This window comes from Equus quagga, chromosome 8 (genome assembly GCF_021613505.1).
Source record: "Equus quagga isolate Etosha38 chromosome 8, UCLA_HA_Equagga_1.0, whole genome shotgun sequence".
Lineage (NCBI taxonomy): Eukaryota > Metazoa > Chordata > Mammalia > Perissodactyla > Equidae > Equus > Equus quagga.
The window spans coordinates 91,335,803-91,352,960 of record NC_060274.1 but is presented as its reverse complement, the minus strand read 5'-3'; the positions used below and the strand labels follow the sequence as shown (position 1 = coordinate 91,352,960).

At 41.0% G+C, this 17,158-nt stretch overlaps 1 protein-coding gene across 3 annotated transcripts in view; it reads left to right on the top strand.

Moving 5' to 3' along the window:
- ELMO1 (engulfment and cell motility 1) overlaps nucleotides 1-17,158 on the top strand; it is a 520,286-nt gene that overhangs the window by 246,994 nt on the left and 256,134 nt on the right. For all 3 annotated transcript variants that reach the window (XM_046670304.1, XM_046670303.1, XM_046670306.1), the window contains exon 14: nucleotides 8,563-8,667. In XM_046670304.1, the coding sequence (XP_046526260.1) occupies nucleotides 8,563-8,667 (105 nt within the window). The remainder of the gene's footprint in view (nucleotides 1-8,562; nucleotides 8,668-17,158) is intronic.

Sequence of the window (17,158 nt, the reverse complement as noted above, 5' to 3'; positions counted from 1 at the left end):
GAATATATCACAGGCCTCCTCTGAGGTTTGCCTTTGGTCAGACCCTAGGGTGGAGCACTGAGTCACAAGCTAACGCTACTGAAAACATTCCTTTCAACATAACATTTGCGGGACATGGAATTTGTCCAGTTAAACCTTGAGAATCCTTAAAATCATTGCAATATTTATCCAGGGGAGTAAAACATTGAACATTTACACAGAAGTCATGGTGTTGTCCAGGGAGCAAAACATTAGCATTTCTTTGTTAGTTGAGATTTTTAACTTTTAGTTAAGAAGGGGCTGATTTCCTTAATTCATAGAGTTACTGTGAGGACAAAACACTTTGAATAGGGATTGGCAAACTTTTCCTGTAACAGGCAGGTAGGTAGTAAATATTTTAGGCTTTGCAGGCCATATGCGAAAGCAGCCATGGACAACACATAAATAAAAGAACACGGCTGTGTTCCAATAAAGCTTGCTTTATGGACATTGAAATTTGAATTTCATGTAATTTTTAAATATCACAGATTCTTCTTCTTCTTTTGATTAAAAAAAAGACCTTAAAAATGTAAAAAAAAAAAACCCTTAAACATAACTGTACAAAAATAAATGGTGGACCCAATTTGGCCCCTGGGCTGTAGTAACCCTTGGCTTAGAGCAGTCCTTGACACCCATTAGGTGCTGTGTGTGTGTGAGCTGCTAGTTGCACGATTAGAGAGGTTATCACCATCATTACCATCTCTATGCTAGGACTGCAGTGTTAGGGCCTAGAGGAGGCTGGGTTGCAGCACATAAGCCCCTGCATCCTTTCGACCTCCTGGGAGTCCATCTGTAGCAGCTGCAGCTTGATCAGATCCCGGCTCGATTGTGGCAAAGAGGTTTTGTCTCCCATGCCAGTGGTGGTCCCCTTACCAAAGACTGCCTGGAGAGCTGTGCTGGGCTCAGAGGAATGGGTTTCCTGATTGATTAGCTAGGCCTGCCCTGGAGTGATGGTAACACATGTTCTCTGTCCTTTGGTGAACCTTTTAGCCTCTGCTCTTCCTGGGGGAAGTTGGAGAAACCCACTGTGCATGACTGGTGCTATCTCCCTCCTATTTTAAAGTGACAAGAGGTGGGAGAAAAGGAGGTTCTAAAAGGAGTGGTAACAAAAGGAGCTGGGAGTTGAGAGAAGAAAGAATAGGGTGTTGCTAGCGTGAGCCACGATCCTGGGATTGTTCAGAAGCCTGCATGTGCTCAGCTCAGTAAAAGAATTGCAGATATCTTCATAAACCTTGACAGCAGTGTGTCATTATTCATAAAGGCTTTTTTTTAAAACCATAACCAGCTTCATTTTAAAGGAAATTTATTCTCAAGACATTTTTAATTGAGTTTTTATGGTAATTCTTTGTGTTGACTGTTGAATCAGCATACCAAATAAACAGTATTCAAGTTTATCCTTTTATTCAGTAAGTCTCAACTCTGCTTCTTCAAGATAATGAAGTGAAAGTGAACCCAGATCTTCCTGAATTGTAATAGAAAAGTGCAGTGTATGGGCTTTGCTGACCTTTTAAGAGTGATTTTAAAAAAGATATTATTTTTTAGCTAAGGAAATTTGCTTTAAATCCAGAATTTTGGCGTGAAATCTTTCATTGTGAGCACATGTGAAGTTATTTATGAGTGTGTGTGTGTTTGCATATTTCAAAGGTGAATTTTAAGGCTTTTAATAACTCACTTTTGAGACAGAAGTTTCTTGAAGCAAGTACTATTTTGTTTTAAATTTCTCTTTGGGTGAAATTGAGCATGTCTGTCTCCCTGTGTCTTGCACAGTAGTAGACATCCGAAAATATTTGATGAGAGAAAGAGTAAACCAGGACCTGCAAGGCATCCAGAGGTCATTTGCCTTAATCCTCTACTCTCCAGTGCTCTCAACAGCATCCTGCTGCACATCCAGTCCTTGCTTCAGTATCGCTATGGACAGGAACGTCTCTGCTAATCCTATTTTCCATAGCTGCACAGAATATTAATCCTTTAGGTGCTGAAAGACAGGAGCGGTCCAACCCACAGCCCCCATCCCGCCTCCCCCACCACACCACATATACTTTTCTTTTTTCCCTGGGCTAAATATCTAAAGCTTTTTTCCAACTTTTCTGACATGCCTTTCTGTTCAGACATTTCTGCTTCTTCCTGGCGACCCTTTAGTGCGTGATTTCCTGTGTATCAGGAGCCGGCTTGCAGTGTGGCCCCCAGAACGGTGTGCTGTGTCTAGATGTGGCCTGACTCAGGCCCTGTCAGTAGAACCTCCTTTGTTCTTCTTGTTTGCTCCTGCTAGTGAAACCCAACATGTCAGGATCTTTCGACTGCCGTGTGAAACTGATTCTTCTTAGACTTGTTGCCAACTAACTCTTTGTTCTTAATAGTAGGAACACTCATGAACTCTCCTAGGTTGTGGAACATTCCCAGGGAGAGAGTTCCCTTAGCAATAGTGGGTAATTGTGGATGGTCCCAGAGCTCAACTGAAGCAGATATTACTCAAAAGATTAGTTGTGGACTTGCCAAGCCAGGGAAAACATAGCCAGGCTGAGGTCAGGAGGTAGCAAAGTGGGTAAATGGAATTAGAGAGACTAGCAGAGGTGTCAGGGAGACCAGGCAAGGGGAAAAGGATGTGCGGCTGAGAGGGAGGTATAGTGGGGAATTGACATGGTTATCTGTTGTCCTGAATCCTTAGCATCTTTCTAGGGGTTTCTTTCATGCAGATCCTTTGTAGTTTACGTAAAAAGAACCAAATTTTAATGATGAGGAGCGGGGCTCTCATAAATTATTCGTAAGCCAGATTTCCCTTATTCTATAGATGTGTGCTTGAATTAAAAAAAAAAAATTGTAGGACTTTACATTTCTTCAATTAAATTTCTTACTAAAGGGGCCCATCTTCCTATCCTCCAAAGACTTTTGAAACTAAATGGGAAAAAAAAGCTACAGAATTGAAGTGGTGACTCTGCCACTTACTAGTCATGATCTTGCACAAGTCGCAAGTTCCGACCCTCATTGGTAGGAAGAGAAGAATTACATTTATCTCGTTAAGAATACTTGCCTCATTGCGTAGTCGGGAAGATTAAATGAATTCTTGAATTTGGAGTGCCTGGCACGATGCATACCAGTCCCAATCCCACTTGCTCACAGTTATTTTTCTATTCCTCAGTGAATTCGCCACCTCACCCACTCTTAGGTCAGATTTGATAGGATGACTTCTCCGTTTTCATCCAAACTATTGATTTTTATTGAATTTAACGGAGAGAGACCAAGGCCAGAATCCATAGATTCTTGGAGGCTATTTCTAGGACTCTTTGGAACATTGATCTATGTTGGGGGTCACAAAGTCAGATGCTTTCAAGAGCCTCCTTATGTGTGTGAAGCAGCCAGGTGAGAGAGTGGTGGGGCCAGTGTCAACTCGGAGAATGCATGTCCTACCTAGAGCAGGCATTTTAATAAAAGTCATTGCTGAACCGAATATTCGGTACAGGGATTCAAGGTTCCAACACCATGAGCTGGTGGGTATAGTTCCCTAACACACTCCTGCTTTGGGTTACTGTAGCTTAGAGCAGCAGTTCTCAAATTATGGCTGAGAGACCGTCTGTAGCACCTTGGAACTTGTATGAATGCAGATTCTCAGGTGCCACCCCAGACGTACTGAATCAGAAACTCTGGGGCTGGGGCCCAGCATTCTGTTTGAACAGACCCTCTAGAAGATTCTGGTCATGCTCAGATTCAGGACCCACTGATTTGGGAAAGCATTCTCAACCTTGGCTGGACACTGGAATCACCTAGAGAGCTTTAAAAATCCAATTGCTTGGTTCCCAACCACAGCATTTCTCCTTTAACTGATTTGGGGTACAACCTTGACATCCGGATTTTTCAAAGCTCCGCAGGGGATTTTCAGGTACGTCCAAGGTTGGTAACTGCTGTTCTAGTGAACCTGTTGAAACGCCTACATACTCCTTTCTCCTGGGTGGGGAGGTAAGGAGTGGGAGTCGTGTGTGGTTTGACCGAGCCCCCAAGTGATATGCTGCAACCATCAAACCCTGCCTCCCTTTGGAGATTGTGACCTTAAACTACCAGCCTCAAGAAACATCCTTGATAGGGCTTTTTGTGGACTGAATGAATATTCATTCAAGGTGATTTGTTTTAAAGGTTGCTTTTAATGCTATATTTGTTCAGCAAATGTAGGCACTCATATAGCACAAATATTAACTCCTAAATCCTCAAAGGCTTTCCCCACGATATGCCATCTGGCAGGCATTACTGTAATCATCTCTTTATTATCCACACTAATGAAGGACTAGCATGGCATTGATAATTGAAAAACACAGATCATTTAAAAATCATTCAGGCTAGTGCCTACCCTGCTTCCCCAACCAGGAAGCATTCAAGAGTAGAAAATATTGACTGATTACAGTTTCCTTCCTTCTCTGTGGAGGTCCTAATGCATATTATTTTAGTCAGAAATCTGAGCAATAGGAGAAGTGATAGGCTTTTAAATTATAATTTCTTTTCCTGAATAAAGGAATCTGTTTTCTCCGTGAGAGGCCGAAGTACAAAGCAGGTAAACAGCAAATATCTTTAAAAGACGTTTGCATCTTGGAACAAGTGGGTTCAGAGCTTGGTGTGGTAGAAGCTGCATGGGTTTCGAGGAATCAGTGGATCTGGATTCTAGATCTTATTCTGATATTTCCTGTGTATTTGAGATGAGCCAGCCATTCCAACCACCAGGGGGTCTCAAAGTGTGATCCCAACCCACAGCATCTACATGACCTGAGAATTTGTTAGAAATACAGATTCTCTGCCCCACTCCAACCGTCCTGAATCAGAGATTCTGGGAGTGAGGCCAGCACTAACTGATGCTTTAGGAGATTCAGATGCCTACTCAAGTGAGCACCACTGTTCTCCACCAGGGGCTCAGTTTTCTCATCTATAAAAGAAGGCGACCAGCCAAGATTATATTTGAGGTCCACTTCAGCTCTCCCATGGCCTTAGTGTATGGGCCTGTAACTGGAAAGATTCACTGTCTTAGACTTTGAACCTTCCCTTGGATGTGTGATTGAAATAATTCAGCTAAAAATCTGGCTTGCGGATAAGAGAAGAGAAACAGGTCTCCAGGAATTCAGTACCCAAACCCCACATCGGGTGCTCCCTTTAAGATAAATCGTGCTGTCTTCAGCTGGTTGGTACCATCTTCCCCAGATGGAAAACCCTGGCACTTTGGAAAGGGAGGCAGCCATTCCCCCTTTCTCTAGGGTCTGAGAGCTGTCTGACGTGATTTACGGAGCAGCACTTCTACAGGAACTAACAAATGGCGTTTCAGAAGGATGTACAGAGGTACACAGGCTTTGCAGTAAAACAAGGCAAAATTTCAAGCCATTTATCAGAGCTCTTGCAGCTTCCATTTCAAGACAGGTGGGAAAAAATAACGTGGAACAAGAAAAGAAAATAAATCTGTATCCAGAGCGTCTCATAAATAAGAAAGGAGTGGGGGAACTGTTGGCCTTGCTGGGTTCTCTGAGTATTTTTGTTACCGTAGAGAAAGCTTTCCAATGTGTTAGCATATAATTCTTATACATTTTTTGCTATCCACATCTGTGGCTGTAAAATTATTTCACTGGCTGTTAAAACCAAAAAAGAAAAAAACCAACAATCATTTCAAGGAGAAAGAGGATGGGAAAATGATACCTGGAGTTAAAAAAAAAGAGAAACAACAACAAAAAAATAAGAACATAGTTCACCCATAACTACGAAATAGTTTTTTTCATGTAAAATGTAATGATGCTTCATAATTTAGGGCAAGTCATTAAAAATCAAAGGCAATTTTCTAATTGGCTTTTGTTTAGTAAGAGAACATTTGTTGGAGACAATCAGACATGGTTTATTGAACATGAGAGAGAACTTGGTCTGTTATCTCTGTGAGGGATGGAGAAATTATAGCTTTTATTAAAAAGGATGGATCGCAGCCCACTTTGCCTGAGTGAATAATGTTGATTGAGGAGAACAGTTGAGGACCTGCGTCGGACATCTTTGTGAAATTCCCAGCATGTCAGCTTGATCAAAAACTTGACGTTAAAATCTTGGTTAAAAGCCTGTATTCTGAGTTCAAACTCTGGCTCTGCCACATACTGACTCTGATTCTTTGGGCAAGCTACACAGATGCTCAGTGCCTCAGTTTCTTTTTCTGTCAAAGGAGGATAATAATAGAAGTGGGAGTTTTATGAAGATTAAGAGTTAGCTTATGTAATGTGTTTTACACAATGCCTGGCACACAGTAGGCACTTTATTGGGGCTATTTGCCAAATAGCTATATGGTTCTTTAAAAGAATCCTAAAAATAAATCATATTTTTTTCTTAACCGTAAGACCTTTTGAAAACAGCAGTGCCCTATTTGGTACGGCCAGGGTGTGCTAAAGGAGGGATGTGATTAATAGAAGGAAGCTTTGAAGGGATCCTGGGAACACAATCCAAACAAGACTGATGACTCTTGAGACAGGGGGACCTTCTCCCTGGTCAGCTTCACTAACACAGAGCATTGGGGACTGTTTGAACTAGATTCAGAGAAACTAACTTTTGTCATTTGATTTCCTTTTTCTGTATTTATTTTTGGAATAGACTCATAGACCACCGCTAGAAATAGGTCTGCAATAAATGTCATGTTTTTCTCTCTTACAGTTGGCACACTCTCCTTTGTTGGCTGGACCATGCTTCCTGGCAGCTAATATTGATTAACCTACATTTTTCTCAAATAAACTTTTCTCAAGCTATGGGAGGTCTAAATACTAACAGTATCAAAATAAATGCATTCAACGTATAAACTGGTGGTAAGGAAGAAAGTAGGAACAAAGGCATGCTGAGACATATTGTCCAAACAAGCATGGCCTGCTCTGGCAAGTCCAAGTTGCGAGGCCCTGGGCAGGCTTCTTATTTCATCCTATTTCATTGTTATTAAATGAGATAATACATGTAAAATGCAAACTAGTGCTAGCCCCTAGAAAGTACTCAGCAAATATTGACTTTTTTAATGTTACTTGTATTCATGAAAATCTAATTTGTCAATGTCAAAATAATAAATTTATGCATTAAGAGGGAAATTCCATTATTCTCTTGTAAAGAACTAAAAATATCATCAAAATATTGAATTGCAAGTTACTTTTTAGACTAAATCTGGGATCATTTATTTCCAGCATTTTGATTTTATCCCCTATGATTGAATATAAGCCTAACCCTCTTACTCCAGTGAGTATCAGATTCAGGCTGAACCCCACTGTGGTCCTTGTGCCCAGTGATTTTCATTTTTGTTACAATTATACTTATTTTATGAGAAGTATCTTTCTTATAAGTGGTAGTTCTATGGTGTTTTAAAAACTTTGCAACATCTTAATAAGTGAATCAGGATAAAATGCTAAAATCAGATATTGAAGTCACTGCACTGAGCCAGCTTGCTATGGAGACATAGACAGGCTGCTCTTGAAACTGTGGAACTGTGACCAGCAGGCAGCACCTCTGTCCTATAATTTTAGATGTTGTTTATTAGCTCATAAAACATTTTTCAAATCAGCACAGATAAAGCAGCTTAGATGTACTCTGGAATAATGTAGAAAAGTGTGGGTTGTTTGAACCTTGAACAAGTAAGTGAATGAGAAGGCCTTCTTGTACCTAAATTAGAAAAAATTGCAGTTAACCAAAATTTCCCTGGCAAATCAGACATTCAAGCTTTTTATTAAGAAGTATTCAGGAACAAAACAAAAGTAATGTAGTTTCTTACAAATTACCTAGATTAGGAGGTACAGCAGTTTTCTTTAATATCTCTTTAACATTTCTTTTTCATCTCACTAACAAAAAAAATGACTTCCTTTAATCATTCACCGTTTAGATCTGAATTATCAGGACAGATCTTGGTGATCGTTTTTGACAGTTAATGGTGGAGAGTGGTTTGCTGCTCTGATTAAGAGTCTTGAGGTGTTTACTGGGTGATCTCGAGCATTTGGCGAGTTTGTTGGGCATATGTGTAACTAGTATTTTGTCTTTGTGGTTCTCGGCACTGTGTGTGGTGACCACAAGGCCAGAACACTCTCCGAGAGCAGGCAGATGTCAAGACTTCATGGCCATCTGAATTTTATCAACTGTGTGTGCTCACAGGCCTGCAGGCTGTGTAACTCCGGACAGTTCACAAAGTCCCTGGACAGGGCGGCCACACTTAACCCTCACATACGAAGATGAAGAAGTTAAGGTGCAGATAGATAAATGGCAGAGATGTGGCTTCATCCCAGGTCTTCATCCCTAAATTCTATTGGTTCCATTACAGCACAATCACCAGAAATAGAATTTTTACATTATTTTCTTTTTTCCACAGTGTCACGTATCTTCAGCTGAGTTTCCTAACCTTGGGTATAAAAGCTGATTTTGCTGCCCCTGTAGAAAGTAGCCCCCACTGCCACCTCAGTAGGTTTATGTGGAGATAGAAAGTGTTGTCTGACTTGATTATTGGAAGATTGCCTTGTGGTACTTTGGTCTTGTGGAGGGAAATCTGCTGAAGAATTAACCTGATACACTTTGTTCTAATCACAGAATCATGTCAACCCCGCCATGGACTTTACCCAGACCCCTCCTGGGATGTTAGCCCTGGACAATATGCTGTACTTTGCCAAGCACCACCAGGATGCCTACATCCGGGTAAGCACACAGCCCCTTTCTGCTATCGTAGATTTTCTACTAACTTTGAATTTCAAGCTTACAGACATGGAGGGATTACCTTTAGATGAGTGGCCCCAGATTTTCATCACTCAGTAAAGCAAAAATTAAAATTAAATTAAATCAATCAGGGGCACTGAAATAGAGATTTTTAACTTAATTTTTTTTGCACGATGACATTTAAAAATACACAATAGATTCTGGAAAAATATTTTATATGGTCCAATATTGAATTATGACAAAAACTCTTAAACTTAAATAACAAGAAGAGAAACTAACTATCTACCCCAAAGCTGTACAATCTCAACGTTAATGGAAACCCCTTAGATTTATTCATCTTCTTGGAAAGAAGCCCAGAATTCTCTCTGGTACTGTTTCTATTCAATCTGATGCTGGAGATCCAATAAGATAAACAAAAAACAAGAGAAGAATGGGAGAGATGAGGAGGGAAGAGAAATGCCTTCTCTCATTTCATAACAGACTAGTGAAACTCCAGCTACCTAGGGAGATTCCTTTGTAGGTGGGGCAGAAGGAAAATAAAAGATGTCACCTGCCAGTTGGGCAGTGCAGGTGCGGGAAGTACCAAGTGTGAATGAAACAGTGATACAGAAGGCCTGCCCTTCAGGGCTGCTCCACTGGAGGCCCTGAATTTCTGCTGACACCTGTCCTGTGTCCTCAGGGAGAGGAGCCCAGATTCAGGTGGAGTGAGGTATACCACTCCAAGACTGAGATGGAGGAGGATATGAATAAATGGGACAAAGGAATGGGCGAGTGGTTAGAATGATGGCTAGATATAAGTTTAGAAAATATTTCATGAATGAATTGCCTAATGCAGGAAGAGTGAGGCTGAAATTAGAATAATACACTGAAATTCTCTGTTGGATCCCTCTTGGCGGCACTGGCTTCCTGGAGACCAGGGTTCGAGACCTGGCACTGTCGTTGTCTAGAGATGTAAATGTGGGCAATTCCTTTTGTCTGCGCTAGAGTTTCTTCTCTAAACAGTGGAGCAGCGTTCCCCAGGGGGCGTTGAGAAATGTGTGACATGTCTTTTTGGTAGTCAGCATGCCCAGTGCGGTGCTACTGGCCAAAACCTGTAATGCATGGGACAGTCTGCACAGTGAGAAAGTCTCCTACCCAGTAGTGGCCCCCTTGAAGAAGGTCATGCCAGGTCTCTGAGTTCCCTATGGCACTGTATTTTTAACTTTATGTGTTTGTCTGTATATGCAATTTAATGAGCTTTGACTTAAACTGCAATATTCTTTGTAATTTGATTATATAAAGTCTTTCATGTATTTATCCAAAGGGTTTGGGATCAGGTGCTTGATAAGAAATAGTTTTCCATCAGAAAATTGTTCTTTCTTGAAAGTTCCATTTGGCTTACATGTGTATATATTTATTGCACAGATTTTTTTCTAGGAATGTAATCTGCTCTCCCAGTAAGTAAATTAATATTCCTGAGATACCATGTAGGATAGCCTTGGAGAGTTGAGTGTGAAAATAAGAAGCCAAGTAGAAATTGAATTTAGCATTAACTGATTAATGTTTGTGGATGAGTGTTTCTAAAATTAGAGCTTACTGATGCTGAATGTATTGTTAATTGCATGAGAAGCATATGTCTCATGAAAAATAGTTTAACGTTTTAAGCCCATTTTCCTCAATGCACTCTCTAAACTGTTATAAGTGAAATTAATACCATGGCAACCTGATAGAACTTTATCTGTGATAAGGACTTAAAAGAGAAAACTATTCGTAAAGAAAAATGTGGTTCTTTTTGTCCATATGCGCTTTTCTTTATTAGTTAGACATTCCTATAACTAAGATATCTTTTATTTTCTCAAAACTGTCCCTTTCTTGGTGTTTTCTGTGTCCCATCTGACTTTGGATCCGACTGGATTTGGAAAGCTAAAGCTATTTACACGAACGGAAGGAGTTACGGGGTCATGTACGAAGTCTGAGGCATTCTGCAGGAAGTTTTGTGGTGATGATGAAAACAGATATCCCAGGGATGGTGAAGTAGTGAGACAGACAGTCGAAACACTCATCCCACACAGTTAATGAAATTTTCATCTCTGAGTTGAGTGGTCTCTTCTGAAGCATAAAGATGGGTTCTTTTTTTAAGTTTACATTTTGATAAAATTTGCTCTTTTCTTTTTGACCAGGTAAATCTCCTGGTCGAATGCAGTTATTCATTTATTATTTATATCTTTCATTAATAAATACTTATTCTGTACCTGAATAGCCTCGCCATCCACTTTACCAGTCACATTTATGGTTGAGATTTTTCAAAGGAATTGTAACACACACACACACACACACACACACACACAGATATTCCCTCTTCACCCTTGACATCCCTCAACCCCCAGCTATCCTGTTCCCTCAAACACTGCGTGTTCATATTTTTCCAAGTTGTCTCCTTGCCCTCTGTTCTAACTCACCTGCCACTCACTTTTCAACACCCTGCACCAAGACTTCCACCCGTCACTTTCCACAAGCTGGTCTCCTTCCAAATGCAGAGCACTCTCCTTTCCCTTCATCTCATTTGCCCTCCTGTTGACACTGGATACTGTTTCCCATTGACCGGTTCTCTCATTTTGCCTGCCAGCAGTGTGTCTGTCTTGGTTCTCTCCTTGGCCATTTCTCCTAGTCTCTCTCGTGGGTTTCTCTCTCTCTGCCTGCCCATCAAATGAACATGATCCCCAAGACTCTGTCTGTGGACCTTTTTTCTTCCCAATCACTCAGGCTGTGCATGTTTACTAACTATCAAATGCCCAGCCCTGAGCTAGGTGATGGGGATTCTCCAAGGATCAAGTCACTCATGAGTCTTGTCATTAAGGAGTTTACTGTTCGGAGATGGAAAGGAGGGGTGAGGGAGGGTGTAAAGAAATAAATACCAGGTACTTTCCAAGCCGGCCAGCCCTGGTGATCTAGTGGTTAAGATTCATTGCTCTTACCGCTGGGCCTGGGTTTGTTTCCTGGTCAGGGAACCACACTGCCCATCTGCTGGTTGTCATTACTGTGGTGGCTGTGTGTTGCTGTGATGCTGAAACCTATGCCACCAGTATTTCAAATACCAGCAGGGTCACCTGTGGTGGACAGATTTCAGTGGAACTTCCAGACTAAGACAGAGTAGGAAGAAGGACCTGGCCACCCACTGCTGAAAAAAATGGGCCATGAAAACCCTATGAATAGCAGCAGAGCATTGTCTGATGTAGCACAGGGAGGTGAGAGGATAGAGCAAGAAGACCAGATAGGGTTCCTCTCTGCTGTGCACAGGGTCGCTAGGAGTCGGAATCCACTCGATGGCAATACAACAACAAACTTTCTGAGTCACTGGAATGTGTTTTGACTGGGCAAGGGGGATACTAGGGACACAGAGGAGAGTTATCAATGTAGAGGTGGGATCAGGTCAGGAAAGCTTCCTGGAGGAAGTGGCATCTACATTAAGATCTCTTTCATAGTACAGAAAGGAAGGGGATGTGGAAGAGAACTCTAAGTAAAGGGAAACACACAGCAAAGGAAGAAAGGTATGTGTTTTTTCAGGGAACCAAAAATAGTATAGTATGGCTGAAACAGGGAGTGGAGAATATGATCACGGCTTGAGAGGCAAATGTGGGCCAGCTCATGAGGAACCTTTTAGGCTGCATTAAGCTGTTTGGACTTTGACCTAAAGGCAGTGAAGAATTTCTGAAACTGTTTTAAGTAAAGATGATGAGAGTTAATTTTAGAAAAATCACTCTCCTGCCAGAAAACAAATGTGAGAAATCAAGACTAGCAGCAAAAATAAAATTTGGGAAACTATAGAGGAATGATTGTAACCTGAATTAGGGTAGTGGCAGTGGCCCAGGGGAGAAGCAGTTTGAATGAGTTATTCTGGAGCTAAAATAACCTGGACTGTCTCAGAGGAAGAGGGAGATTACTGGCTTGAGCGAATGGACAGACGGTGGTGTCGTTAATGAAATAGTGCAGGTCTGTAAGGGGGCATTCATTTGGAGACATCCAGACCCTTATATGCATGTGGGGCATGTGTCCAGGTGGACCTGTCTAGTAGGCAGTGACATATGGGAAGCAGAGCTCAAACCCATGTGGACACCACATTCTATATATTCTACATCTTTAAACTTTCTCGTTCCCTGCAATCTATCCATCTGGATTGTTATATTATCTTACTGGCCTCCCTGCTAAGGTCTGGTACCTTTGAACCCACCTTCCCTGCCCGCTGCTACAATGACCTTTCTAAACAGAGTTCAGAATGCTTTGGGGACCACTCCTGGACCTCAAGCCTACCTCTTGTGGTACCTGGCACATAGTGGATTTTAATAATTTCTTATTACTTAAGTAAAGAGTTTCTTTAGTTTTATTCAAATGGTCTCTTGCCAATGATCAATTCATTTTTTTTTTATCATCTGAGAATCATGGCCTTTAACAGTTATATAAAGGTATATTTTTGCAACCTGAATTTGTTGACAGGCAGCCTGATTTCTCCTGTAATATTTGAATGAGCTCTTTGTGTCCTAATGAAAGCAGTGGATGAAATTGAATTAGCCCACAGTTGGACAGACACAGAACATGAGGAGGAATTGCAAATCTGAGCATCCCGCTGTGCCTGGAGTAAAATCTGAAGGCAAAGCATGATTTCCGACTTCTGGGTCTTATTTACTCTGGGCAGAATTGCCTGTACTTTTTCTGGAGATGCTTCACTCCCCAGCCCTCCCCACCAAGTCTCTCTCTGTGAGAGGCGGGGGGCAGTGCTTGGCTCACTCCCAGGATCCTGCTGTTATTATTTCACAGACAGGATAATAGTACAGAGCTGAGTGTGTTGTATGTTTTGATTTTGTTTTTATTTTTTTTCCCTCCCTGGAATGGCAGTTCTCAGTGTTGTGGAAAAACGAAACTTAGTGACTCCATTGGAAATAAAAACTTTGGACTTGCAACATATATTCTTGGTGTATTTAATTATTCACTGGGAGCTACTGAGAAACCCGAATGACTTGGTTTTCATTTAGTTCAACACTCATACTGGCTATTGTGGGAACCGAGATTCAGTCACAAAGCAGGAGGTAATGACGAGGAAACCTAAGGCTCCCAAACACATGATGGCCAGGTCTGAGGTGGAAGTGGGATAATAAAAAGATGTTTAAGAAAAAAAATGCTACAACTGAAAGATAGTGGTTTCTGAATGGAGTTAATTCTTCATGGTAATATTTGTTTTTCCCTGTTTAATCAGAGAAAATGAGTACCTAGTGTGGGTTGGGTAACATATGAGACATGCACCATAGATTAGCTCAGTCTTCAAGAAGACTGTGAGATAAGCATTGTTATCACCATTTTATAGAGTCAGGAACTGGGACTCATAGAGGTGCTGAGAGCTCTGCTAGGTCAAACAGCCCGTAGACAAGTGGAATTTGAACTTACGTCTTTGGTCTCCAAATCTCAGGCTCTTTCCAGTCTGCAGCCTCCTGTCTCTGGGCTTGGAGTGCGATGGACACAACAGGTCTGTCCTTCTTGACGTGGAGGGAAAGGGGCAGAGTCAAAGAGGCATGATCAGAAGGCATGGAAAATTGATGGGACCATCAAGCAAGTGTTTGTATTTAGTTATGATCTTCCTAAATCTAGCATGATCTGGAAGCTGTTCCTAAAAGTAATAGAGATGACACCTTCTCTTTCCATTTTGTTACAAACTTTATGTACAGTAGCACATTGTCTTCATTAGATTGGAAATCCTTTGAAAATGAAGGTTGTCTTTTTCCTGTATATCACCATATTACCAAATATTTGATTGACACTCAGATGATGTTATTTAAAGGAACAAATGAGCCTGGTGAAGATATCGCTGCAAGGCTTCCAGATTTCATATGTGGTCATTAGTTTCAGAATGAGAAGTGGCGTGAGGAAGTATTTCAGAAGATTAGCAGAGGTTCAGAACCTATTGTCAGTTGTCTGGCCCCCTCTTGACATGTCAGCCAGACAGAAGTGTGCTCTGCATTAATCCCAGACCTTCAAATAGTCAGATCGCCTATTTAAATGTGCAACAATGAGGTCAAAGGCATGCAAATGAGATGTTTCTGTTATTGCTTATATCTTTTTCAGAGGAAAAAAATTCACACAGAAAACAAAAAGCAGTCCATTTTCTTAGATGCTAAAAAGCATCTAACTAAAAGAAGAAAAATCCTTTTCAACATTCACATTTATTCACTCATTGACTCATTCAGGAAACAATATCAAACACCTACCATCTGCTGGCCTGGGGCCATGCGCAGTGGGCATGATGGTCAACAAGAAAGGCAGCATCTAGAAGTGCTTGGCTACCAGAAAATAGAACAGCAAGCAAAGGAAGAGAGTAGGGTTTTTGCTTGTTTTATCTTGTTTTCCTTTTTTTTCCTCCTCTTGGAGTGTTTCTTATTTCCTTCTGGATTTTTAGTTATGACCTATCCTGGGTGCATCTATCAAGTCATAAAACTTTTACTTGACACTTCTTTGCAGTTTTCCATAGTATATTAGCAGGTAAATATTTCACTGTTTCATAAATTATCAAACTGTTTATATCAGAATCACTTAGGACTCGCTTCCTTTTCCAGTGACCCAATTCTGAACAATGGCACCACTTCTTAGAGGAATGTTCTGGTGTAGAGTCAATATGGAGTAGAACACATCCGACCCCTCTTGTATGTTTTCTTTGCTGCGGTGCTATGTTAAAAATAAAGTGTTTTCTTAATGAGGCTGTTACCCAACTAACTACAGAATTTATAAAATCTCGGGGCTTCCAGTAACAAAATAAAGAGGATATTCTGGAAGCAACTTCTTCTTTAGGTACCCTACAATTCTTGCCTCAACATCCCTCATAATTTATGATCAACGTTCATCCAGTTGGAATATCTTTGTACGGGATGACTGTGATAGAAGATAATGAATTATCTGAAAAGGAGAAAAACAGCCTTTAAAAATAAGATTAATTACAACGATTTCATGCAGTTGTGAGCCAGGGAACATGTATGTTTCTAATATTATACCAATATTTCAGAACAGAAATATTTATAATATGTCAAGTAAATGAGATTATGGGAAAAGATGGATATTTGTACCTAGGAATTGTTTTCTCAAGGTTCTTTTATGATAGCCATTTTTTAACAGATGAAACATTTAACGTATGTTTACACTATTTCAAAAGCTTTAAATGGATTCTTCCTTCTCATGATGCATATATAGTAAACAATATTTTAATAAAATAGTTGGGAGAAATATTGGTTTAGACCCTAACTCACCAATGGGACATGGGAGGCCTGGTTCTTGAGGCAGTACTAAAAAGAAAATGCTGTGAGATGATGTGGTGTGAGAAAGGCTATCATCTTTTAAGCCTTTACTGTATTTTGAGTACTTAACATACGTTATTTGTAATCTTCCCTTCACTGATCCCAGACATGGGAAGAAAAGCTAACCTTTGTACCCTCTTCTTCCAGTACCTAGATCTCTCTGTCCGTTGAGACCCACCTCAAAGCCATTTGGGGGAAACTCTTTTCAGCTTCTCTCTCCTGTGTCAGAGGGCATAAACATAATTATAATAGCAAACACAGAGCTTGCTATGAGATAACAACTATGCTAAACATTTTCATTAATTTCTCACAACACTTCTATATGGTCAGCACTATTGTATTTCCATTTTATAGATGAGGAAACTGACACACAGAGAGATTAAGTGGCTTGCCCAAGGTCACACAGCTAAGGAAGTACCGAGATGAATTTAAGCCCAAGCAGTCTGCTTCCAGTGTTCATAGCCTGTGCCTTTTAGGGATTTGTGGATTCATATAGGGGTTGCAGCCACAGTTCAAATGAGTCTTATGGATGTGTTTTGCTCAGCTGGCACAGTGTATTTATAGAGAAGAGAAATTGAATTGCCTGTAGGCAGGGTATACACTGCCCCCCCAAATACCCACGGGCCCCAGAACTCCCTGTTATATTCCGTCTGGCTGCTTCTTGCATCTAGTTATCTGCCGAGTACTTGATGGACTTGACTTAGTGGCCACTGACACTGGTGGTCTGCAGTGACCTCTGTGAAGTTCTGGTGCAGTGTCAGCACACAGTAGGTCCTTGAACCACTTCACTTGCCCTTCCCCTTTCTCAGTCCATAAAGTTTCACTTGATTAATGTTCCATCTCCTGGGGGCTTCAGATTTATGTGCTCAGTGTTTCTTGTCCTTCCATCCTTGTTGTCAACTCCTGGAGAGCAGGTGCTTCATCTGGTATTCGGTATTTATTCTTTTGCTGAGAAGAAAGGACTTTAATTTCAACCTCCCGAGAGTAGGGAAAAGGAACAGGCATGCTTCTCAAATTCTCTGCTTGTAAATTTTAAAGAAGAAAAGTCATCAGATCTCATTGTAAAGACCCTGGACCAGTATGCTGGGGCCTCACAGCACGGTCAGCCCTCTGTATTATATGTCAGACCATGCACTAGACCCCTTGCTGCCCATCAGCCTGCA